We start from the raw sequence: 27,190 nt of genomic DNA on the forward strand, positions 1-27,190 counted from the left end.
GGTCTTTTCCAACCGAGCTGATCCTATGAGGAGCGGCAGTAGCCGTGTGCCGCTTTAGACTCGCGTCCCAGGTAGGATGGCGCAGCGGGGCCTGGGGCGGCCGCCGGGCAGGGATGACCGTGCCCTGCACAGGCGGACCTCAGGCCCCTCCAGGCTCACGCCGTCACCGCCCGGCCCGGCCGCGCTGCGCGCTCAGCCCCGCCGCAGGAGGCGGCGGGAACCCCGCGCTGCCGCCGCCCCCGGCCCGGCCGCGCTTCCGCCCGCGTCAGCTGACTCTGGCAGGCGGCGGCCGGGCCCGGCCCCGAGCCCGCGGCATGGCAGGCGTCGTGGTGAGCGGAACGCAGGTAAGTGTCCGGCAAGGCCGGCCGGCCGCGGCCCCACCTGCCGCGGGCAGCTCGCCCCGGGCGGCTCGGCCCCGCCCCCGGCCCTGGGAGCGGCCGCCTCAGCCCGGCGCCGGCTCCCTCCGCTCCGCCGGTGCCGCTCCCGCTCGGTGGGGGCGGAGGACGCGCGCGGGGCCGGGTTTGGTTTCCAGCCGCACCGCGCCCCGGCACTCCGCGCAGGTATCGCCTCCGTCGCCGCCGCGGTGTCCCGAGGCCGCCGAAGGGAAGGGGCCGAGGAGCCGCCAGCGCCGGGCGGCCCCGGGGGTGCGCTCCGAGTGCCGCGGCTCGGGGGTGCGCTCCCACGGCCGGCGGATAACAGAGCGCCGGGCCGCGGAGGGGCTGCGCTGCCCCCCCCGTGCCGCGGGAGCTCCCCCGAGGCTCCGCGCAGCGCGCTCCCTAAGGGATGTGCTCCGGCTCGGAACGGCGCTTGCTCGGTCAGGCTGGGGCAGAAGGAGTGAAATCTACTAAGTGTTGTTCCTCCTAAAACCTCCTGTGTATGTTTCAGTTTGGTTAAAGAGAAGTTAGGAAACATCCTGCTGACTTTTACCCAGCGCCTTGTATGGCTACTGGAAACAAATTCTGGCTAGAAGTTAATGACATTAGTGATGAACCTGTGGCTAAAATTAGAACTTTTTTCTTTTCTCCCCCCCTTAGGAGAAGGAAGCGTGTCTTATTTTTAAAAATGATTTACCATTAAACCAGGGTGCTGCCCATCTAATTGCTCCTTTAATCTGGTCACTATTCCTGTGTGGAATACATATATTTACGTGCATGATATGGAGGTTGTTAATTGGCTGATTTCACAGCTGCTGCAGGAAACAGTTCCTGTGGTCTCTGTGGTGCACTCTGGCACTGAGGGACACACTGCCTTCTTCCCTTGAGCATGCCTTGAGCCCCTTAATTTGGCCATGTGCCCACCATACAGTCTTCTAACAGCATAGAATAAAATGCAATGCTCAGCTGACTGGAGATACTCTCCAGATATAATTCCCTTCAGTGGGAGAGACTATGCAGTATTGAGAGTTCGTACGTGACCTTTTTGGTGGCATTCCTTAGTAAAGATGATACTGTATGGGTTATTAAGATTACAGTATCATTGTAGAATGATCACAGAGACTAAATGTTAATATCCTCTGAAACTAAAGCAGAAGAGAGATGCATCTGCTATTGATAGTTAACTTATGTTTAAATATTGTAACAGCTTATCTTTTTTTTGTGAATTGCATACAGTGTGTTGAAGAGTCTGCAAGAATATCTCAGGCCTCCATAGCCTATCTGATGCTGGCCTCTGTTGGAAACTGAACATTTTGGAGGGGTATTGAATAGGGCACCCCGCACTGACTGTTACCAACCTGTACTATATCTGAGTTGGAGAATTAGGCCATGGAAACCTCTGTCTTCAGTTTTTAATCCTGTGTGATGTTCTGTGACTGGTATAGAAAAATCTAAGAAATCTGCTGTTACTGATGTGCCTTGCAGCCAAAGAGCTGGAGTCTTGGGAAAAGTATGCTTGCTCTCATCTCTCAGTGGTGACGTCTCTGGATATGTACTTGGAAGCTCATAGTCATTTTGAGGGTATTTGAAGTGGAAGCAAAAGGAAGTATACTGAATTATGTACATTTTATTATTTCCTGAATAAATGATTTTGAATTGAAACAATGAAAATGAAGAAATAGTCTTCTTTGTTCTGTCTGCTGACATTTTGTTTTATGTTAGCATTGTACTATGAGTGTGCTGCTGTGGACTCTGTGGGAGTAAAATGTCTTTACAAGGCCTCTGCATTGAAAGGTCATGATAACAATATGCTATCTGCAAATATGCCTGTGAATAATCTGTTTGTGCCAGTTGTGCAAATATGTTTGCATATTATAACTGTTCAAAGGCTGAAGCTTTGCTACATTTTTTGTATTTTGTCTTCTGTCTGCACTAAACCACATTTGTATGAATCTTTTTCTTCAACTTCTATTCTCGTGGATAGGGCTTTTATGGCCAGGTAAGTTTCTGAAGCAGTGTACAGCAGGCCAGAGTCCTCTGCTCCTTCTCAGCCACTCCTTCCTGGGTGAAAGGTGAAGTGGGGGTCTGTGCTCTTGCTGTGTTTGTATCTCCTCAAGACAGTCTTGTCCTCCCAGTGTTAATAGGCATCGTATTTTAGTTGTTTCTGTTCCAGCACGTTACATTGAACCAAGTGCTTAATCCAAAGTGTTATTAAGCTGTTAATGTGATGTCTTTCAAAGGGTTTGCAAGCATTAATTTTAAGAAATCTACCTTTCAGTGAAGAATGACACAGTTTTTTTTATGCATACCTTTGTGTATGTTGTAAAATGCATTTGTGATTGTCTTAGACGTGAACTGGAGGAAAACCCCAACATATTTAATTCAATAAATTCTGCAAAATATTTTCTGTTATATCCAAACCATTAGGATACCAACTACCCAAAAACAGTTCTTTTCCATTTTTTTCTTATATTTGCTCAAGTTGTGTGGATGTCTGGTAGCAGAATATATTGCATGAGAAGGTCTGATTTAACAAGGGGAAGAAGTTGTTCAACTGAGCTTCAAGCTACCTGTTTTCTGCTCATAAAATTATTTCATCGTTGTCAGCTTTATCTGTGGAAGTTATTGAACAAAATGAATTAAATGGAATGCCATATAGTATTATCAGATGCAATAATTTTTAGAGCGTAGGAGATTGGGATGACTTGCAGAAGTACATACTGTCAGTCTGCTCTGCAGAGGAGTCTCTGTTCCAACAGAAGGCAAAATACTATCAAAACAAAGTTTGATGGATTTTTTTGGGCATATTTTTCATCCAACATATTTTCAACTAGTGGAATATGGTGTTGAAATTGACTTTATAATTAAATATGTGGATAATAACAGTGTTGTATAGATAGTGGTCTAACATGGTGCTTAACTTGCTGGTTGGCTATTAAGGGAAACTAAGATTTCTGCAGCACAAAATCCAAAATGTCAGTATGTTGAACACTGAAAGGATGAGCCAATGTAGATGTATAGAATTCTTGACAATAATTTTGAAAAACTTTGTGGGGTTTCTTTGAAGAAATGAAACCAATGGTTTCTAAAACAGCACAGCAGAAATAATAGAACAAGTTTAGCTGCTTTACTTTTTTGTGTTCTTCTGGAAATACTGTCACTCACTTCATCCTGACTAAAACCAGATAAAAAGAAGCAGAATCTGAGTAGACTGGGTTTTGTGCTACCACTAATTTTCCTGTATTTGCTTAAGATGAGTTAGATGGAGTAGTATGAAAACCAAAAGACATTTACATGCGTGTGAGGGGTAACTATCTGCTCATAGGTGGTGTAGCCAGAAATCTTTAAGACTGGTCTGTCTGAAAAGAAGCTGCATGCTTCGTTTTTCAGGTCATGGGCAGCCCTCTTGCTCTGTCTCTAGTGTGTTACCGGGAGTAATAATCCTCTCAAGGAATGGTTAGGAGAATGGGTTGACCGACCGTACACTGCTTAGGTATTTCTGTACCAAAATTTAGAAAACAGCCTTTGTTTGTTGTACATGAAGGGCCAAACTGGAGGATCCTTTGGATGGCTTCTGATCCTTCAAACAAATTTCTTCTGGAGCATGTCAGAATGGTAATGTGAAGTAACATTGAATCAAAGTATTAACAGTGAAATAGAAGAAATGTGGTATATTTATTTGAAGTATTTTTACTTGGAAGGAGACAAAATGTACATAAAGACTATAGATATAATAAATATTAAGTTGACGGTATCGATAGGAAAATGAGTTTTTGTGGTAGATTTTATATCTGTAAAACTATATAGTTTAAAGCTGTAGTGCCAATGCACTGTATTGCACATTACCATTTTATCAATGAGACAGAATCTGGACAAGGAACTAAATCTACTCATGAAATGTATCCTTGTTGCTTCTATTTCTCAGGTGTCCTACATTAGTCAGGACTGTGAAGAAATTCCAGAATTCCTGGGAAGAAAATATGGACATATGGCAAAAAGGCTAGATCTGAGCTTCAACTTGTTAAGGTATGTGGCAGTATATAGATTTTTCAAGTGCAACGTAGAATTTAAACTCCTAAAATAGACTGGTATTTTTTTCAAAGTAGAAGGGTACATTTAATTGTTATCAACTGGACAACAAATTATTATCAACTGGACAACACTCTTTTATAGGTAATGTTTGTCTTTTTTTCTCCCACATTTGGAACATGAATAACCAGGTGAGTCTGGAAAATTACCATGTGTTAGCATAAATGATGCCCATTGAGAAGCTTATGCCTTGTTCTCTACTTAAATTAAAAGAAGTGTTGTTACCTGGAGAAGTGAAGAATGGGATCAGAAGTGAATTTTCCTTAACCAAAACACAAGTAAGTGTATGCTTCTCTCTCTTTTCTGAGACTTTATTTATGGGTTTCTGGTTATTAATATAAATGCTTTATAATGTTCTTTTCCCAGATTGTGTTTTGTTCTATGATTTTATTTTTGTGCATCTGTGTAGTTAAATGCTAAAGCTAAGCACAGTTAGAATTTGTAATTCTTTCTAAGTATTTTAATACATGGATTGGTTTAGGATTCTGTAGTATTCCTGTTAGCATCGCATTTAATGTAATCCTTATAAGAGCCTGCTGAGGTTCAGCAGAGTGTATTTCAGGTTGAAGAATATGGGTAAGTATACAGAGAAAGAATTTGAGTGCAATTGTCTGTTTAATAAGAAAATAGGTTTGTGGAGGTAGGGTTGGACTCAACTAATTTTATTTTATTGGAGGTAAGATCACAGTCTGCTTGTGAAGAGTAATACAAAAAGTAGTGTGCTGATGCCTTGTTTTTCTAGAAGAAGCAACCATTGATTTTAACTTACTTAACACTCATAAATGTTGTTCTGAGTCTCTGTCAACCCTGAAAGACTGAATCCTGCATGTAAGAGGTAGCAGAGCAAAGGAGACACTAAATCTGTGGATTGTTGTTATCTTGTGCTATGACTCTGTACCGTTGGTTATTGTAATCAGAAAAGATAAGCTTCTGGGGGAGGGGATCAAATAGTAATTTTTTTTCGATTTTGTCATAAAGATAATTGAAGGTCTGTATGTGTATTCAGATTTAACATGTTGACAAGAAGGTTCCTTCTTTACATTTCTGGGAAAAAAAGTTTGTCTCAGTTAATGCATGATTTGAAGAACAGTTCTCTGAATTTGTTACATTTCATAAAGTAAGATAATAACATTAAATTTGGATGCAAAGTACTTCTTTAAAACTGTGATCATATTTTCATGGAGGGCAAAATTGGTCATGTCTTTCTGAAATCTGTGTTTTCTGTCCTTCTTTCCTTCTCTGCCCAAAACACTTAGCCTGTTTTTTTCAGAAGGGATCTAATTTGGTTTTATTGAAGTTTTGGAAGGAACAGGCAGCTTGTGATGTAGAAGTTGTAGTTGTAAATCTCTAAAAGTATTTTAAGACCAGAAATGAGATTTGGGAAAGGGGAAAAGTGGATTTTTTTTTTCTTTTTTTTTTTTTTTCCCTTTGGGAAGTTAATACTAAATTGGATGAGAGCTGTAAGGGTTTCTCATTTGAGTAGTGCTTAGATTTACTAAGCACATTGAAACTAAGAGTGGAATATTTATGGTACAGTAGCTGTTCACACCAGTCTGCACTCATATATAAACCCTGTACCTGCATGTTATTGAGACAATCAGATGAGATATAGGATAAGTGTCATAACCTTAAATGACTAGGACTATAGAAGAATGTCTTGGGCAGCTGTTGAAGGAAGTGTAAGCAGTGTCATCTTCTTTAAACAGGTATTATTGCTTAAAAATCTAACAATGTATGGTGTAGTGATGAGTTTTATGATTTTTATCAGTAAATGGTTAATTTAAAAATTTTCAGTGGGGAAACAATGCCTACAATTAATGCTGATTTAGAAAGGAATTTGATTTTCTAGTTTAACTTGCTGATGCAAAGATAATTAAGCATCTTTGCATCAGATGTGGTCTATCTAATATCAGCACTTGATACACAATCACAATACATCAGTTGCTTTTGTGTCTTTCTTGTTTTCTTTTTTCCAAGAGCTAGTGTCTCCCCTTGGTTACCCTGAGCAGTACATGGATCCAGCTCTTTCTTCTGGCATTCAAAGTGACTGTCACCAGTCACAGTGGTTACACATATCCCCTTTTCCCTGTGAGGGAAAGGAAAGAAAGAGTTGAAAGGTATAAGGGGGAGTTTATATAGGAATTTTGGGAGAGAGGAGGAGTAACAGCAACTTGTTGTGTGTGAGGCAAAGGGGAAAAGCGTGAGTGTCCTTAGAAGATGCTAGCGGAAATCGGCAGGATATGGTGCCATTGAATTGCCTCCTGCTTGTGTCTCTGGCTGATGGAAACCCTTCAATCCCAAACAATTTCTTCTCATGTTGTTTTCATTGCACTGATTTTGTTTGAGTACTTTCTAATATCTTTTGTTTCCTTTTGGGGCCAAGGGGGGGTTGTGAAGAAGACAGAGCCAAACTCTTGTCAGATGCACAGCAAAAGAACAAGAGGCAGTTGTCACAGCTGCAGCAAGGGAATTTCCAGCCACCTCAGGGAAGGTTGAGTGGTAAGAGGTGTCTAGAGAGGCTGTGGAATCTCCATCCAGGGTGATATTTGAAGTGCAACTGGACAGCAAGTCCCAAGCAACCTGATCTAACTTCTGAAATCCCCCTTTTCTGAGCAGGGAATTGGACTAGCTGATCTTTCCAACCTAAATTATGCTGTGATTCTGCAGCTTTATTGGTGTGATACGGCCTGAGTTGCAGCAGCTCTTTTGATTCCATAGTGATTTTCAGCTGTTTTAGAAATCAACTATTTACTCTGTGTATTTTCAATAAGGCATGTTTCAGGAGCAGAGATGTTTTGCTTTGGAAATCTGCTCATGAGCCTCTCATGGCAACTGTGTTTGATAGCCTTCCCTAGTAACAGAGTCCTTCCATAATATGTGGAAAATATTCCCCAGTTCTCATTTTGCAAAGGCGTAGAGTATGGGAAGAAGAGACACTGATGTGTCAGTGTTACCTGGAGACTTTTTGTAAAGGATTTCAAGGTGGAATGAAAAATGGTGGTTGATCATAGAAAATTAAAGATTTCACTAAAAAAAGAACAAGGTAAGTGGTAATCACTGGTGAAGGAAAGAAAGCAGTGAGTGATTAGGAAGGATGGAATACAGGTAGGGAGTAGAGATTTGGATGAAATACAACGATTTCAGTTTAGATGCATCTTGCTATCTTGTGGGACGAAAAAAACCTTAAACAACCTACAACTTGTTCAAAGCTTTTTTTACTAGATAACTTTTTGTCCTAGATAACTTTGTTCAGAGTTTTTCCTTTCGCATTAAGGGCTTTTAAATGCACTCCTGTGCTTGAATAACAGATGTCAGTGGTTTTGTACAAACAGGTGCCATGCTTTTATAAATAACATCTGCAGTTCAATTTACCGAGAAGTCCATCTTGTCATTTTGTCCTTAGTCGTTTTAAACATGTGAGTTCTTTTCCTTTTTCTTACAGACATTCCTTCTCACTCTAAGCTATGAGGTGAAAGGGAGAGTGATTATTTAATCTTGGCCAATGAGGAAGGATTAATCCAATAATTGTGCTCATGGAGATACAAATATCTCTTACCTCTCTCTAGGGTGCAGATTATTTCTGCTAGGAGCCTGAATAATTTGCACAGTATGTGCTTGTGCATAATTTCCACTGTCTCATGAAGAAGGTGCATGTATGAAAACGTCCCCATGAACTTCAATCCTAGTCTGGAATGTTCCTCCATGACTTTTGTGAGGCTGAGGCTTTGTAATATCTTCTCTCTGGACAAGGTATTGTTCTTTCTCTCTTCTGCCTCCTGTTTTTTTTGCTGGGGGAATATGCAAGTGGCAGCCTGAAAATGGGCTTCAGTTTTTTTGCAGGGCATGTTCCTTTTTGTAAGTTAAGTATGTGAAAGAAAGACTTTATTATTTATTTTTTTTTTCCTAACCACCTTCCTGGCCTGTGCAGCAATATGACATGCAGAACAGGAAGATGAACAACAAATGAGAGATGGAAAATAAAAGCCAGAATTCAAAACAAAGCATGACATATTTTTAAAAGCCTTTAGACTCATCTTTATAGCACATTAAAATGTTGAAGGAAATGCACTATTGTTAAAACTTTTTGATGGTTTTATTTATAAGGTAGAAAAATATTTTCACCATAATTGGGTAACTCTTAATCATAGCAATTGCATATTTATCAGTATGAGGGGCTGTTATTAATGTAGCTGTCATGCACAAACACATTTCTGCATTAAATCCATTTAGTATGTGCATTATTCGGTCTAGAATGTCACCAGGACATCAAAGCCCCCTTAGGCATAAGAGCACAGTGCCCTGCTGTGGCTGCAGAAAGGGCTTGATCAATAAATGTAACATGTTAATGCAGAGCAAATAGAATAAAAGATTTCTTTGACAAGACATGAAAAATCACCTTGTGGCAGCTGGCATGGTGATGCCATTTCAGCGGAGACACTAGCAAAGTTGATCTGACAAGTAAAGAGGAGAGATGATGGTTATAAGGTGCTTTTGTTTCAAACTTCTTTCTTGACCTGTCAGGTTTTGAAGGAGCCTGAATGGCCCTTTTTTGTCATGTGAAAATTGTAGTCTTAGGCAGTTATGAAGCAGTTATCTCTTCTCAAATTGTGAATGCTGCTGTTTAATTGATTCACTTAGCATTTGAAACTGTCACGCATTAATAATTGCTAAATCCTGTAGATACTGCTCCAGTGTGTCATGCTTAAATGTGTAGTTATCAGAAAATTAATATCCTTAATGAACTGATGCTTTCAAACTAGCATTGCATGAAATCTCTTTTGCCCTTTCATTTGCTGAAGGTGTATCAGCCAGTTTTCAGAGAAACCCGTCCCGACAGTTGTGTGGTTTTATTTATTTATTTATTTTTTTTTTTGATGCCCAACAAATGCCAGCTTTGCTTTGGGTACATAGTGTGCTCAATGACAATAAATATAGTAATTATGCTGGAGTTGGTAATTAACATAATTATAGTCAATTACGACAAATACAGTGCAGAGCTAAATGAATGAGGGTGAGAAATTAGCAAGCTAATTGATTTACTTTAAGTGCTGCTTTTTCCTGCAACTACCAGTTGCAGATTTTCTGCAGGAAAGAGTGTTTACAAATAGCTGATTGTGTTTTGAAATGATTCTGTCTTATGGCTCTCACTCCTGTTGCCCTTACACTGAGGTGAAGAGGACTGAAATGTGGGGTAGTGTTTACAAGGAGAAAGGAGCTGCTCTGTCCTCACTGAATGCTTTGAAGGAAGATGCATGGATTTGCTTTAATTTTAGATGCTTTTTCCAGTATCGAAAGGAAAAAAACCTCTGTGATCCTTTACAGAAGATACTGCTAGAGAAATTTTGGACATATATTTTAATCCCCTTAGATGTGGCCTGAATTATCTAAAAAACATTTATCTCTCTGTTTATTGACAACAGTGATCTGCAGAGCACTGGATAGCTGAAGGAAGAATTAGAATTCTTCAAGGAATCTAAGTGTGTTGAAACAATATATCCTTGTTCAACCATCAGTTTCAATAATTTAAACCACTGGACCAGTAGGGATGCATAATATCATAACATTTGTGCACATTATAATTGCCTGTTTTGTTTCAAGATGATTTATAGTATCTTGTCTGAAATAAGTGAATTGGAGCTGTGCAGTTAATCTGTTTCACTCTCCGTATTTTTTATTTTCTTTCAAGCATGACGACAGTTTACTATGTGCAAGGAGGATATATATGTTTAAGTATTGAAGATTTTGTATTGTTCTTCTAAGAAAAATGTTGCGTAGTAGTTGAGATTTCTTTCTTTAAGAAAGCAATAGTTTATAAATGTTTGTAATTTTTATACTGGATATTGTTTACTGTTTGAAGGTAAATGGAATTTTATAGAGAGAGTTCAGCAAAGAGATAATGTTTTCCATAGCTAAGCAATCTGAAATTTAAGAGTTCTCGGTGATTTTTCTTCTACTGTTGCAGTAAATGCATCAAGTTCAAATGAGTAGGTGTTTAGTTTGAGATGGGTGCTCAAAGCTTACCCTTAAAGGGATGTGCTACAATAAGCACAAGATGCTGTTTCTTAAATAATGTTGAAATGTTATGGATGTCTAAAAATACTTGTACAGTAACACTGCTAAGGGTGGTCAGTCTTTAGAAGCAATTCAGCTCCTAGAATAATTTTGCTGAATTAAATATTTATATATGAGGAATCATTGAAATGATTTACAGATGTAATAGTCTTTCTGTTGAAGTCTTACAGGGTTATTAATCACTGTGGACTAATGTATGTATAATTATCTTTCTACTGAAAGAACTTCTTGTTGTACTAGATGGACTGAAGACAAGTATGTTGATGGGTTCTTCCAACATGGGTAATACCTAGGGAGTTGTATAAGATGAAGTTTTGTAGATGTATAACTATTGGAAAACCAGAAGGAGAGTATTACCAGTAACAAAAACAAATTCCAGCTATTAACTCTACTTTGGTAGTTGATAGACATTAAATCTACTCCTTGCTTTCTTCTTCCCTTCCTTTTCCCACCCACCATGCCACCCTTTTTTAGAAAGTGGCATTTCAACAGGAACCGGATGTGATCTGGCTAATGTATAAGGAAAGCATTTTTCCCCCACCTTAAAACTTTGGAAATATTAAAAATCATAAAATAGATCTTGTCTTACATACAATAGCCATGCCTGTGTTCTGTTGCTCTGTCAGCTTTAAATGTGGTTATAGAATATTTCACTACAAAATATTATCTGTGTGTGTTTTTGTGACTTGTGTATTTTCCTGCTGTGTCTTAATTGTTGTCATTGGTTTGTTGTTGATATGAAGGGGACCAGTCAAAGACTATTGTTAAAAATATCAAATTAATGGGTTATGGTGTGCACTTAAATATCTCACTGCTTTCAGCATACTATGCCATGGATGTAAACTGTACTTTTTGATGGAAAAGTTATTTTTCCAAACTCTGTAATATGTAAGTAATGAGTAATGTAAATTGTTGCATTTCAGTATGGGTGGCTGTTATCTTCTTTAGTCCCAGCAGCCTCTCTTTTTGTCCATTGATCCTTGCTTGACTTTTTATGGCCACACAGGCACTAACAGACGGTGAAAACACTGTAGTGTGTATACCTCTGACCCCAGTGCTGGCCATTATCCATTGATTTACAGTACCTGACAGATTGGAAGACAGGATTGTTTCCTGCTCTGCTTTCCTCAGAAAGGCTTAACACTATGGAAGGAATTGTCTTGAGGGTGTATCATGTGGTAGAATTGATGAAAAGCTTTTTACCTGAACCTTTGGCTTGGGGGACAGTGTAGGTTCATATTGTGTAGTGAAGAATTCTTGTGAGGATTGCTAGAGCTTGATATCTGATAAAAATATTAAACAGCACAATTTGACATTAAGCTAAAATAAGGTTGTGAGCTTCGATTGTTACATCCTTAATTATAGCTGGTGAATATTGCTGTGCCATCCATGTCTAAGGGTCTGTTGCAATTTTGAGTAAAGTTGAAATCTGTGCTTGTGAGCAAAGATGAGTGACAAACTGGGACTTGAATGGAGATAGGATTTAATAATAAACAGCCATTGACTCAAGGCTGTTGGTAAAATCTTTTGATGGAGGCAGAGCATTTCCCAGTGAACTGTTGTTTGCATCACATAATTTTCTTCATGTTTGAATGTGTTTGGGAGTGAACTGTTTTTTCTTGATTTGATTTCTCTATGAGATTGAAGTTGGATTTTGAAGTGATGTTGGAGGCTAAATCTACACAATCTGCAGTTGTTCTTTGTGTGCCCAGAGCACTTAATTCACTGGCACAGTGAAACCAACTCTTCTTTGGAAAACTGTAACCAGTCTTAAACTGAGTTTTTGTGTTGAATTCTGTTCTGAACAATAGAGATCTGTGTTAGATTGAGGGAATATCAGTTAATAAATGGAAGACTATCACAGTCTATAGAAAGTATTGGCATTTGGAAAAGAAATAGTTTGATGTACTTGTTTTAGTTTTTAAAGAATATCAGTAGATTGAAAATAATATCTTAGTGTCTGCTCCTGAGTAGTTCATGATTATCTGGATTTTAAGACCAAGAGCAATTTTTTTTCCAAGAGCATGGGGGGTTAAAAAAAGGATATCATAAAGAGTATGTGTTAAGTACAGGAATCAGATGGATCATTATTACTTTCTGACTTCCTTAATCTCTCTTACTCTAAAACAGTATTTCCTCACCATTGCCTGTGTGAAACAAGAGCGAAGGACTGCAGTAATAACTGTTGTCTGAGGACAAGGAACTTGGCTGAAAGGAAGAACCTGCACTAACCCTGGAATTATTGTCTCTGTCTTTTCCTCTCTGTTTTGTGGAAAAGTATTTTCTTCTCATCTTAATGCACTGTCAAAGATTCTCAGCATGTAGTTCCACATGTAAAGAACTTGACTGGTTTTGCTGATTCCAATCAGTAAGGAGGGCCTCGGTCCTCCAGTGTTCGACAAACCTGCTGGTGGTCATGGTACAAAAAGCTACTTGGCATTTGGCAGGAAAATCCTTATGGAGCTTCTGTTTATGTGTCACTAGTTTGTTTTGTGTGGTCTTGCATGGTTTGTGCTGATTTTGAGATCTTGCATTTTACATAACTCATCTTTACATAAATTATCCTGGAGATGATTTTTCAGGTTAAAAGGACTGTCCCCAAACCCTTAGCTCGTGCAAGCGTGAAGAGTGAGGAGCATAGAAGTGCAAAAGGGCCATGTATTTTTCTCAGGCTCTGGATTCAGCATGTCAAACCAGACATGCTATACAATAATTATACTGTCTTTAGGGTCATGGTTAATGCAGTATCATAGCTCAGTTGCAGGCTTTACCCATGAACTGATGCTTACAATTATGTGACATTTTGTACTTTTTATTTGTATTTTTGTTTTGTTCCTCCTAGTTTTTCCTTTTGATGATGCTTGCCTGAGTGAGTTGCTCACTGGTAGAGCTTTGCTTTCTTAATACTTTATTTTGCCTTTTTAATTTAATTTGCCTGCTGAGTCTATAAATGAAAGTGGTGAATGTTCTTTGTATAATACTGCCATTCTCATTGCTCATGTTTGTAGGAAACCTTGGTATGGTGAGAGACTACAGTGGTAGGAATAAGTTTTAAAAGAACACAAGTAAGAGATGCAGAATAGCTAATGTTAGGGGGTAGTTTAATTGGTCCAGAAGTCAGGGAAGTTAATAGGCTCTTGCAAATTGGGCCAATACTTTTCTTCAGGTGCTTAAGTCTCTACTGTTTTTCCTGTGTAGTTGGTATATGAGCTGTATGGACAGATAGTAATACTTGGATGTATGCACCAGGCCAGCTCATTTTTTTTCATAAGAAGTGTAATGTGTGTTGGCTGCTCTGCCAGCTTACAGGGGTTTAATGCACATGTAGAGAGACACACACACACACAAATGTCTTAGAGAGATCTTTAGGATGTATGCATATTTCCTTTATATGTAAGTATGGTATATCAGTTTTTTTTTTTTTAGTCTATATAAACTTGAGGGTGATGCCCAAGTATTTTTCTACTTTGATTCAGCACTTGTGGTAGGACTGTGTCAATGATAACCTTTTCACTTATAACCTTGAAGGAAGAAACGTATTACTTAGAGGTTGCTTGCAAAAACCCAGTCTCTTGAGCATAAAATCTCTTAAAGTGCAAGGAAATGCAGCAGAAGTGTCCTTGAACCATTTGAGATGTGCAAGGTCCTAGATTTGCTGAGGTGCCATGACTCTTCAAGGCCATGTGGCTACAAAAGGACTGGATGAGGATGTGGTATTTTTGACTCCCAGGGTTTTCAGGACATTTTAGTTGAAGAGATAAGAAAGACTTATTGCTTAGTTACTTAAGTGATAAAGTATAGTGTTTATTCTAAATTACTTGAAGGCTGAAGGAAAAATATTATAAACAGGCCAAGGGTTAACAGTGTATTGAATATTTGTAAAACTCTGCTTCAGACATAGTTCTGTAAGATAATTTGACCAGTGTGTTCAAATCACAGCTACTTAAGGATCTAAACACTTTCTGCCTGTTCTCGTGCATTTAATACACTCTTTGTCTTGGGCAATGAAGTGCTTTGGGATAGCACAGAAACAGTCATATGTGAAGGTGACTGTACTGGAATTGCTGTGGGAAAAATTGTCAAGTACTATGTTTTCTAGGAATGAAAACTCAGCCAACTAAGCTTACACAGCTAAGAGGCTGTGTCTATGTGCAGTTTACTTTCTTCCCTCGCTCTGTGCTGCCTTTTCTCCCCACTGCCTTCAGCTCCTTAAATCAGCAGAAGACTGCTGAAGGTGCTGCTGGGCGCAGGTGCAGCATGAGGTTGCTGCTTTCTTGCCAGTGGTCTCTCTTTTGTTCCTTGTGTTGCTTGTTATGGGAGCCAGCTGTTAGCTCTGTCCATGTGCAGTATTGGTTCTAGTTCTACCAGGTGCACAACTAGGAAATTGCCTGCCAGTCTAAGTGGGGAATGTCAGAGGGCAGTTCAGTTTCTTTCACTGTCAATTCTTTGGCTTCTCTTAAATAAGTCATATCAAATAGTCTCTTGCTAACACTAATAAAAGGGCTTTTGAAATTAGGATGTACCTCTAATGAGAATTTATCTCAACCCATTTAATGTGGGCCCCTACTTGTTGACTGAATTATAGACTCTGCAGCCAGAGGTGGTTTGAAACAAGAGGTTCACCTGCATTTAAATGATTGAGCAGAAGAAAAGAAGTTTCTAAAATTAAGGAGACTAATGCATTACTGTACATTTTGTCTCGCTTCCTAGTAATTGGTCAATGGAGGAAGAGAGAACAAATATCTGTATTAAACGAAAAGTGAGTGGGCAAGTGTTTCTTTGTGTATTTTAGTATAGTGTATGAAAGTTCTGGTTGCTGTAGTCCTAGTATTTTAAAACCTAGTGAAATGGTGAAATCACCTCTAAGGTAATCTTGCACCCTTTTTTTTCCCCTATTTTCCTTCTGTGTGAGGACATAAGTGCACTGGAAGCATTTAAGACTAGTGTGGGTAGAAAAAGTAGCACTAGAAATCCATCAAGACAGGTATTAGTTGTAAAGTTGGTATTTGTATTTACGGTGTAGCCTGTTACTATCCTATAACATGGAATGAATAAATAATTCCTATGTTGTAGCAGATGCACCTTAGGCAGAATAGTATCAGAAATGGTCAGTAGGCTTAATTCTTTACACACAATTCTATATACAGGAGCATCAAATGTTTCAGGTTCTCTACCTTATATTCAATGCACTGTGATGTTGTAATCTAAATCAGATTTTCTGAATGATTCCCTGACTGTGTATTTCCATACGGTTCTCATTCTTAGGGAAAAACAAAACTAGGGCAAAAGACTTCTGCACCTGAGTGAGTAGAGTGAAACCTCATTCACACCTCTCTTTTCCCTAGTGAAAAAACACAAGAAAGTCTGCAAAAAAGATATGTAGTTGCAAACTTAGGATAAAGGTTTCCTGTAAGTTCCTAAAATCAAATATCTGAACCTCTGTGTCAAGAAATTTTCTCCATTAAATGATATACTTCTGCTTTTCAGACCACTTGCAGAAAATATGTATTTCTTTTTGCTAGATTTTGTATGCTGAACACAAATGAGATTTTAGATATTCAAATCTATCTCATTGACTAGAAATAACCTTAGACATATTATAGCGTGCATTCACATCTATGTGCATTATGTAGAAAGCTAAGTGTTACTTATGCCCGTTCTGTGCAGGTCTCTCTTTTTCTGCAAAATTTTAAAATCTCTCCTTGTCTTTTGCTACCGAGCTCTTTATGTGTGTATGTACGTATTTATTTAATTAATTATGTTAAGGTCCTCATCTCTCTTAGTGAGCATTGGAATAGAAAGTAAATTGCTGTTGGAATTCCCTCTCTGGTGATTTCAGCTAATTCTACTACAATTAGTGTATTAAAAAAAGTAAACGAATCTCCCCCTCTTTTCCTCCTTGGTGTCTATGTAGTTGAGAGTTTTGATCCCATGTAAAGCTTTACATGATAGACTCTTTTCAGATTCTTGTGTGAGTCATGCTATGGCTCCATGTGCAAACTTGACAGTGCCTCTCTGTACTTGACATTGTAACTTTAAGATTTTGGTACCTCAATATACTAAAATGTACCTTGTATCAAACTGCAGGTGCTGCTGCACTTCTATTACAGCACGGTAACACTTGCCTTGTAAAAACTCTGAGGCTTGTGAAAGAGTTAAGCAAAGCAGCCAGAAACGGTTTTCAGCTTTTACTTTTCAGATACAACCTTTTAAGCATACCTACATTTACCTGCAATGGCAATCGTTTTGCATTTTAATGACAAATCAAGTATGCTAACTTGCATTTGAAATGAAAGTGCCTTAAATGTCTCTGGCTGTCAGAATGAGATGTTAGGAGCTTGATGAAAAGAGAACAAAGAAGACAAAGTATGAAGCCTAGATACAGAGCAAAATGAAATAAAACCTTGTATGGCCTGTCAGGGGTGTCAGTTGATATTCCTATCTAAAGCACATTATAGTATTACTTTGCAGCTCATAGCTTACTCATCTGTCTTTTTTAATTCATCACATTCTAGCCCACATCTTTTAAGTCCCATGTGTCAACAATGGAAGAAATCTGTTAATTGACAAATGAGTGTCACAAATGTGAATTGGTGCCTTTACATCAGAGGCAGGTAGTCTCTGTTGTTTTTTGTCGGCTCTATTATTGGCATAAGCCAGTGTAAGACATCTGTCTTTGCCAGAATGAGAGATGACAGCCAGAGAAGGGCTGTCATTGTTTTAGTGCATGTTCATTCTGCTGAGATACTGTATAAAGATAAAATGTCAGTTAAAAGAATATGAAAAACTATCGGGAGGAAGTCCTTAAATTACTTGGGAAGGGGATCTGGGAATTGGTGCCAGAATTGAAATCCAAATGTTCCAGTTTGCATCTATCACATCAATTTAAAAATAATACTTTCTGAGTAACTGGGTCAGTTTATAAGGCATTTAGGAAAACGTTATGTTGTGTTGGTATAATTAGCTCATAAGATGGAAAGAAAAACATATCTTCACAGGATATGAGTTTATTACAAGTTCATTTTTCAAACATGTATAGAATTGTCTCTATAAAAGTATGCTGTGTAGCATCTCTAGTGTTGATTTGCATCTGTTTTGAAAAATTGAAATTGCTCTGTTCCAATTTCTTTTTCTGTTATAGTTCTATTTTAGATTGATGAATAACATAATGAAATAAAAAGCATAGCCAGCTGTGAGTTGATGAGACAATTAATAGGAAGAAAATTATTAACATAGTTTCAGGGTGTCTAGAGGATGTACAGTATATAAAAGTTACTCCCAAATCACTAAATCCCTTTATTGCAATAAATGACTTTTTAATCTTGGATAGCACAGAAGAGAGGAGGAAAATGTTTTAATGGAGGTGGTAGAAAGTGGGAATAGAATTAAAATGTCATAAAAGGCTGCCGTTTTACTTTTTACTTTATATCAAAAGTCGTAAGAAAGGCAGATTGGCACTTTTATCTTCAGGAGCTCTTACAATCAACCCTGTGCTGTTCAGGACACTCACTGTGTAACCCCCTCCTTCCCAAATGACCTGTTGCTTGGTTTCTAAATGACCTTGTCTGAACTTCAGGCATTCTGGGGGCTATGTTGACACAATCTGGTGAAGGACTAACTCAAGATCTGTGGGCTGGCTGAGTTGTAGTTTCAGGATGGGTATCACTGAACAATGATTTATTAAAAGTCTTTAAAATAAAGTTGCTTGGGTTGTGCATTTGAAATAGAGCTGTCAATATGGTAAATCTGAGATATTATGATACTACTTCATATAGATAGAATTGTCATACGTGACTTTTCTTGTTTTCTTGTTCTCATTTTTTTAAAACTTGCTTCTAGCAACTAATTGAGTAGCAGAAAACATATCAAACTGACTACCTTTTTCTTCTTCCCACCATCTAATGTGGGGCTCTCAAAATTTTTTTTTTTGATTACTCTGTTTATCTCCAAATATCTCCTGGTTTTTTGCTTCAGTCCATGGTCAATGTTGATTGTAAATTTAGTTTTACTTATTGAGACCAGTAACAGAGGTGAATACTTCTAATAGGTGCTAGTAATTTTGAGTTTTCTGTGTCTTAGGGTCTAAAAAGCTAAGAATGAGTAGCATGCAGCTTCCTTTTGTTTTTAGTATTTGGATAGGAATATTACTGCTCTGTAAATAGATTTTCTATTAAAAGAATACTAAGAGAGAAGGTGGTTTTTCTCTTGAAGGCCAACTTTTTTTATGAAAAAAGCTAGTTTTTTCAAAGATCTTTAGAATTAATTATGCTAGACAATATTTTAAGATATTATAATCTATGAAAACTAAGAAGTGTTTGCTGCTTGTATACAAAGGTTTATGAGCCTGGGGTACCTCTAAGATTTTAGTGAAAGCTGTGTTCTTTCATTTCCAGCCTTCAGTGGTTCTAAGTAGATGTCTAAATTTCTAGTCAAAAGACAGTCTGTTGGTATCTGAATTGCCAGGCATGTCTTCTCAGGCAGGTTTTCATCATGTGTTTGATGTTCAGTTTCCTTTGAGAAGTGGAAAGGCAGCACTGCCTCCATTTTGCAGGTGGCAGAACTGAGTTGTGAGGAGGCCTTGTTGATTAACTGTACATGCCAAATATTATTATTATCAGCCCTTCATACCAAATTGCATAAACCACTTCTGCATGGGAGGACAAGTGACGGCTTGTGGCCATCCTGGCACCTGTCCACTTACCAAATCTGAGGTGGTCCTAGAGGTAGTTTATTCTCACGTGTTACTTGGCTGCACTTTTTATTATCTGATAGTGGATGTAGCACAAGGTGGTGAGACAGAAGAGACTAATAAGAAAGATGCATTACAGACTTACAAGACATTTTTGTTTCCTTTTGGTTAAAGGGTATATAATTATAGATATAACAAAAGTAACAGCAAAAAAGGTGTGGACCAAGACTGTATCTTTTATTGCTGATGGACTTTCTTCCTTCTCTAACTAAAAATTAAGAAATGATCAGAAGGATAAGTAGGAATACCAGATCTGGTCTCTCTAACAGAACTGAATTAATTTTGTCATGAAAATTCATATGCAGGACATACAATTGGAATTAGTTAAGTTACTGTCCTGTTTCATACCCAGTATTTAGAGGAAGATGCCATGAAGAGGCTGGAGAAAACTTGTGGAATTCTGCTTTTGGAGCATGCGTTTGTATGACAGTATTGTCACTGTTAAATTAGCTCTAGAAAGGGAAGATACAGGAATCTGACTAGAGAGACGTTGTATGTGTGTGTGCTCATACCCTCTGGGTGAGTCCCCTCCTGACTGCCAGCTGTCATACAGAATCTGAAACAGACAAAAATTTAATGGGTAGTATTTAGAAACATGTCAGTAGTAATGACTGGATCTCTGATTTCAATTATCACCTACTAAATTTAGGCTAATGTAGTGCATTTGTAGACCTGTTGAATGCACTTGACATCATGTTTAAAATATTTGAAACTGCACTGGTTTTTAATATCATATGTTGACCACTTTCTTTTTCCTATTCACATCTGGTGCATGGCAGCAGGCATCCCATGTGACCTATAAAAACTTCACTTGTGCTAGTTTGAGTTTCTTTTTCTGTTTCAGATTATATTTCAGCAGAGATGACAGTAGTCTGAGACTACAATTACTTTAACGAAGCACTGCTCTGAGATATGTAATTCACCCCTTTTTCCCCCTTCCCCTACAATCTGTGTGTTAACAGCATCTTAAGCTTTATTCCTACTGTTTAATTTTTCTTTGAAAATCCTTGGCCACTTGGGTTCTTCTAAAACTATTTTAATAACAAATTACTTATAGTCACTATTTTTCTGTATCTGAGTGAGATTTCAGATGGAATCTGATTATACACTATTTCTTTTGTTATATTAGCAGAGATTAATGTTTCATTCTGAAGTATTGAGTTCTGCTTTGCTTACTTTGCAAATATTTTGTGTGCTATTATTTTAGGACTATTGAGGAGGATTATTTAAAAACAAAAGTTTGTTTTTCCATGTGCTGCAGTGCTTCATTGGAGTGCTGCAAAACAGTTTTGTGTCTTCTTATCTTGTTCTTTTCATATCCATCTTCCTCATACATATTTATTAAATGTATATGCTGAAGTTTGCAACTCTGAACTTGCCTTCTAATTATTGAAATAGTAACTGTTGAAGTCATTTGTTTGATAGTACTCAGGAGTACTACTAATCATCACAGATTTTAGTTTGTGTCTCCCTGCTTTTGTGAAAATATTATGAGCTTTTAAAGTTATCTCCCCATCTATATGCAACTAATATAAAAAGTAAAGTAGTCTCCAAATTTGTGTAGGCTACTTTGAGTAAGTTCATTGTCCACATCTTGATAGCTGTATAAACAAACCTGGGCAATTCTGTAAGAATAAATCTTTAAAGCAAGATCCTTCTTATACTAATTTTGCTTTGCTGTGCTTTCTTGTTTCTGGGAGTGTATTTTTCAGTACTATTCTCAGTGGTGGTTAGCAGGTTCTTTTCCTGCCTAATGCTTCCAGACATCCTTTATATGACTTCTTGTTAAGAATCTCCAAGTTGTTTTAAACTGAAATTATTATTGAAAAGCCCTGAGCATGTTATCTCTGAAATAAACGACGCAATAGCAGAAGCTTTCAAATTGGGTGTTGGAAACATTCCTGTTGGGAAAGGAAACAGAGCTTGAAGATGGAATTTCAGTAAAGTTGAATGTAGGCCTTCTGGGGATATTTCTAAGGATGTACAGTCATACTGATGCTTTGTCACTTGCAGAATTTCTAGAAGTGTCTTGGACGGTAAGTTTCAGGAATAGTTTCATCTTATGCATATTTTCAGTGGATTTTGTTTCGGTTTTGGTGTGCAAATTGTCTGTGATTCCTTAGAAGTTCTCTAGATCAAGCATGGATGCAGGTGCATGGATATATTCAGTAGTTGTAAGGGACCTACCTAGTGACTTCATGGTGTTATTAAAGTTACCATTTAAAAGGAGCAATGTTTACTAGTCTCATTTAAGCTTGTCTAGGTAAAGCTTAAAACTCATAACTGATCACAAGTCACAAAAACATGCCTATGTAACTTTATTACATCCAGCCTATATGTAATCTGTATTTATTTTTCTTTCATAGAAATGTTTTTCTGAGTGGAGGATCCATTTAATGTGAGCCTAATGTTGTTTTTATTTTTCCTTGGATGTTTGAAAAGTGAAACCTAAGGCCAGAGAAATTTCAACATATGAATTTCAATCATAAACTAACAACAGTCTTAAGTTTTGAATGGCTTGCAGAACGTTTTGCTCTGTTATATATTTCTTAGTAGTTTGAGATCTCCTGATGTATAGGTTCTGTCCTGTGCCATCATTTCTAACAGGCTTTGTTGCTCCTACCAGAATGCTGGGGTACTAGAAGTATGCAGGGTGGGTATTTCACTTGTTTGGTTTGATATGTTTTCATGATAGTATATTGGTTTGCAAATACAAGGAACTTCTGTGCTGCTCTACTTTGCTAACTTTCTGGTTGCTCTGTACTCAGCTCTTCTCAAATCACTCCTGTGCTGCCTGACTGCTACCTTGGATGACCCAGAGATAGACAGCTGTGTTGGCTTCCACTTTATTTCCACAAATTCTTCTGTTCTGTGTGACTGCAAAAATGTTTCCTCTGCTTCCAGGTATCTTGTCTCTCATGATAATGTAGTGCCTACTAACACTGTGTTTCTACAGCACATAACTGTACTTCTGCCTTTTCTTTAATCCAATGGGACAGTTACTGCTTTCTGGGTGGAACTTGCTCACAAATGCATGTTATTCTTTACCTTGTGTCTGTTGTAGATGCTGCATCTGCTGCCTGCTTGCTGTGTCAGAAGAGTCATGCTTGGAAATTACAGAGGGAAAATTAGCATGTTGCTATTCTGTCCTTGTTAAAGCTGATAGGTCTAATAGAAATGTATGTTATGGTCATGAACTTTATCCTAGGAGGAGCAGGAATTATACTGTGTAAGCACGCAAATGAAGTATGTTTTATATATCTGTAGAGGAGGAAGGAAAATACCATGAGCCCCATCAGAAATGAAAGTTTTAAAGTGTATTAAACTTAGCCCTTATGTTAAGGGCTTTTTTCTGTTTTCTTTTTATCGCTCATGAATCCTTAATCAACCATCATAGTCCTATAAAGCAATTTCTGTGTAATAATCTGAGATAATTGTGGAGAATTGTAATCAGAATAAAAACAAATTTTTATTTAGTGGAAAAATAATAATTCATTGACTAAGAAGCAGCAAAAAGCAGTACACAATCTCATAAAAGCTAAAAAGAAGGGACAAAAGTAGAGGAAGTTGAATGCTTGTCTTTGTTATTTACATGTGGCTTGCAGTTCATGATTTCTGTCACACAGTGCTGTCCTTCTGTTGAATGGTCTCAATGTCCTGGCACAGATGACATTAATTCTTGTTTTAAATGTGAACAAGTATTAATTTAATTCACTGAAGAGGAAATAAGATTGCAACAAAGGAAGTTCATGTTTGGAAAGAGTAGAAAGTTGATATTGATACTGGCTTTGCATTTTGATAACCCTTTGTGATGCTTTGTCATTACATGACTCCTGCAGAAGGGTGCTGGTGGGTTACATGAAGACAAATGGCTTGGGAACAAAAAGACCTTTTTCTGTCAAAGCTGGAAGATGGTTTTGGCTCTTCTTTTTCTTTAATAATTATTATTTTAAATTTTTTTCTTCCTGTCCTCCTTCAGAGAAGTCCAAGAAAACTGCTGGGACTGACAGAAGATGAAAATATGATTTATGCTGACATCATGTATTATCCAAGCAAATCAGTTTTGTGAAAGATGATGCTTTTTATTGTGTTGAAATAAAGAATCAGTGAATCCTTCTTCAAGGAATATTGGTACAGACTTTTCTTGCCTCTATCACCACTGCCCCAACCCTGCTTTTACTTTTCTACTTTGTCTGTCTTTGGAGATCTTAATATTGATGCTAGCTACAAATTTATTTCAGTCCTTAAGCGCAGCTGTTTCATGTGGATTGATGTAATGCAAGAATAATCTCTGCTGTGATACTGGAGGCCATACCCAGCTATAGCAGTGTCGATACTGATTTTCTGTCTCCCACAGCATTGCAAATTCTGTTTAGAGGTAGTAAGTTTTCTTTGCTGAGAAACTGTAGCAGCAGCATCTACTAAGTTGGGTTAGGTCTACTTAAAAGTTGTGTTGTTTTCAAACAGTACTCCATTTGTGGACATCTGACTTAGTTACACTGAACTTTGACTATAAAACACTGTGGATGTGACCAGTCACGTTATTTGTTGGGATGCTTTTATCTGCAGCAGCAGAGAAGAAAGCAGGTGAATAAAATACAGACTATATTCCAACATTGAATTGATAAAAAATAAACCTAACTGGATAAATTAGGGAGATTACACTAGTTTTACAGATAATTCTAGGCAGTGAGGCTGAGAAGGAGGTGAGGTTAATTATGTGAGTGGCTGGAAAGATGTGATGATTTAGTGTAAGTCTTAAAATGTCACCTCAGCAAAATTCTCAGTCCAAAATGCGGTATCTTGGCTGAGACCCTGGGGGAGCTGGGACATTGAGCGTCTGTTGGCTGCTGGGGATACAAATGATTCCAGAGAGAGGGATGTAAACCTTGTAAAACCTTTTCCTTTAAAGTTAGGTGAAATACGGACTTTTACCACTCTTCAGTTAAGTTCTTTCAATTTGTTATAATTCTTGACTCTAAGGAGATGCAAAATAAACAGAACCAATTGTGATGATGTCTAAATTTGCACTTAGTAAATGCTGCTTGAGCCTTCCTTAGTGGATGATAGCCAACTGCACTCTGGGTAGTGTCTGAAGACCCACTGCATCCTTTTTTACTCAAAGATAAGTAGCATAAAAATAGCTGTTTATACAGCACATTGGTGCTAAAACCCCCTCAAACCAATGCTACAACCATTGTGCCAATGGTAAAAAGCTGACTGATGGCTTCCAAATGACCAGTCCTTTTTTTTGAATTTTTGTTTCCCTGTTGTGTAGATTAGACCTTTTATATAAATTAATTATTTAAACATTTTGTCTCTTATATACCCTTCTGAATATACTATGTGTGCATTTTCCTTTCCAGCTAATGCTGTTGTGTGGAGGAGGGACAAGGTTTGCAGTGGCACACAGCCTTTTCAGAAAATAGTTTGAAAACATGGGAGTTCTGTGTTGTCATGCAGGATGCTTCCCATGAGTTTGTATGAAGTGTTCTGCCACTGCGAAGGAAGGTGCAGCTGTCCCCACAAAAGCAAAATCTGGAGCTTCACTGGAAGTGAAAATGGAAGTGTTGTCCCTGAGCAAGGCAGGGGCTTCTGGCTCACGGTGAATTCTGAGCTTGTTCCCTGCAGCGTATCGAATCTCTTGCCCTACCTTTGCCATGAGTCAGTGCTCTGCAGGGAGTTAAGAGTTAATGTATCTTATTTCTGTAAAAAGTAAGTACTGCCATGTGATTTGGAGTCCTATCCTTCATTTCCCCTCACTTTGAGCAGTGGTATGCTATGTCTTACTTTGTAATTCTTGAAACGTCTTCGTGATTGATTTTTATTTAATATGTGTTAGGCCTCAACCTTTCCCTAGTTTCCTTTTAACCTTGTCAGATTTCTCTCTGGTATTCCTCCTTCTTCTATTTTGAAACCATTAAACTCTTGTAATATAAATTGATTTACACCTCAGCTTTGGTAAGTATTTTTGAGAAACATGGAGAAACTGATGCATGCAGAAAATGTTGGACTTTTGGGGTCGGGGAGGGAGAACCTGCATGTTTTGGGCAGAGCTTTGAAGATGGAGTCGTTGCAAACTTTCAGTCATCTTGTAAGTTATTCAACATAATCTGTATAAAGACTGCAGCAAAGTTGGCAAGGGTTCTTTCATTATTTATAGAAAGCATACACTGGCATAGCAGTACTAATTATCTATATAGTATATATCTATGTATACTATGATGTAGACTGTCATGTCCCCTGAAAAGATGGCTGTTTTTTTTTTTTCTAGTTAAGTGGCAGGCATATAGCATGCACTTAACCATGTTCTTAATTGTTTTGTAATACAGGAGTGCAATTAATGTCCTCATATGCTTTGCTGAGTCAAGATCTGGGTGGATTCCTGTACTCATGTTTCATGCAGCTAACTCTCTGCCAATGTTCTTTCTGTTAATAGTGATCAAGTCACAAAGCAATTAAACTCCCACAAGCTGTCCTTTAATAACCTTTATAATTTGTCAAAGTGCATTAGGGCCTTGCATATTTTTACAGAGAAGCTCCTGGTCTCCATGAAATAATAGCATTTTCTGACGTGCCAGCTCATCTTCCATGCCAAACTGCTGTTGGTTCAGAGAGGAGCTCACTTTGGTTTTAAGAAATATCTTCTAACTCTTCCTCTTAGACCAAAAAATTTTTCAAACAAGATTAAAATCTTGGTTAGCCAACAATGCTCCTTTGAACCAACTCAGCCAGAATTCTACTCTGGCAAAGCTTAGATTTTAAGCTTTTCAATTATCTTTGGATGTGAATGTAACTTTTATTGAACTAGGAATGTTAAACTGTGATAGTCTTTTCATGAGCATGTATTTATGATGCTACACCTGTGTGAGTATTTTGGAACTTGCGATACTGCTGTTTATATTCCAAAGGTGTAACTCAGTGATTTTGTCTTCTTCACTTTTTTGTTTCTTAAGCAAGTGTTATAACTGCAAGCAGTGAAGGTGTATTCCTCCTTGTAATTTGCCAACATGAAGTAGATATTTGGGGTTGGCATGTTCTTGAGTTACCTGCTGTAGGAAAAACTACATGAGAGGAAAAGAGAGCAACTTCCTGAAAAACTATTTGGTATTTCGTGAACAGTCTAGTGTTAAGGATTAAAAGATATGATAATTCCATTGCAGTTGCAGTAATTTAAGCATATAAATTTCCCTTCAGTCCTGACAAGCTCTTCATCAGGTAGAGAGCTCTGATTCTTAGAATACGTCTTGCATATCTACTTCAGGGATTGCTTTCTCCTAAGTAAAAAATGTTGAGTCTTGGTGGATGACTGTTACTTTGTAGATGTGCATACACTCCAGTATTCAGTTCTTGGGTACACAGGGAGACAGATAAAGTTTGTAGAAGCCAGTCAAACATGCTTTTCTGACCTCTGAGTGGAGCTGGGATTTATCAGTATGTACAGTTTGTAGTAAAAGTAGGCTGTGACCTTTTGAAATATGCAAATATATTTTGCCATTGTTACTATTTAAAAAGTAGAGCTTTAACTCTGTGTTCCACATTTCTAGCTGTTTTGACAGAGTTAAACTAGAGACTCTTATCTTCATAATGAGCAATATAATTTTGAAGAAAAGCATTTGAATTAGCATGTAAGCAGCCATTACAAAAAAGTTAACTTTGAAAAAAATCTTTGTGTTGCAGTCTCTGATATCTTCTTTGAAGCAAACATTATTTCTTTAAAAAATAGTTTTAAAAATTATTTTTAAATGCTTATCCCACCTGTGCTACTTTATTATTGTAACTAGCTGGGTAAACTCTCTACTGGAGAGGTTTCTTTTTAATGCTGATGCTGTTTCTGTTATGTGTGTTCTCCCTCTGTTGCTTGTGTGAATATGCACATGCAGGTATATGCATATAGAGTATTAGG

The 27,190-nt window shown here is 38.0% G+C and overlaps 1 protein-coding gene across 1 annotated transcript in view; it reads left to right on the top strand.

Annotated features, from left to right (window-relative positions):
• The first annotated feature begins 294 nt into the window (after positions 1-294).
• The window catches only part of LRMDA (leucine rich melanocyte differentiation associated), a 613,171-nt gene continuing 586,275 nt past the window's right edge, over positions 295-27,190 (top strand). Inside the window, exons 1-2 of the mRNA XM_062496685.1 lie at positions 295-344; positions 4,300-4,400. Of these exons, the coding sequence (XP_062352669.1) occupies positions 315-344; positions 4,300-4,400 (131 nt within the window). The 5' untranslated portion in view covers positions 295-314. The remainder of the gene's footprint in view (positions 345-4,299; positions 4,401-27,190) is intronic.

Source organism: Cinclus cinclus, chromosome 7, assembly GCF_963662255.1.
Source record: "Cinclus cinclus chromosome 7, bCinCin1.1, whole genome shotgun sequence".
NCBI lineage: Eukaryota > Metazoa > Chordata > Aves > Passeriformes > Cinclidae > Cinclus > Cinclus cinclus.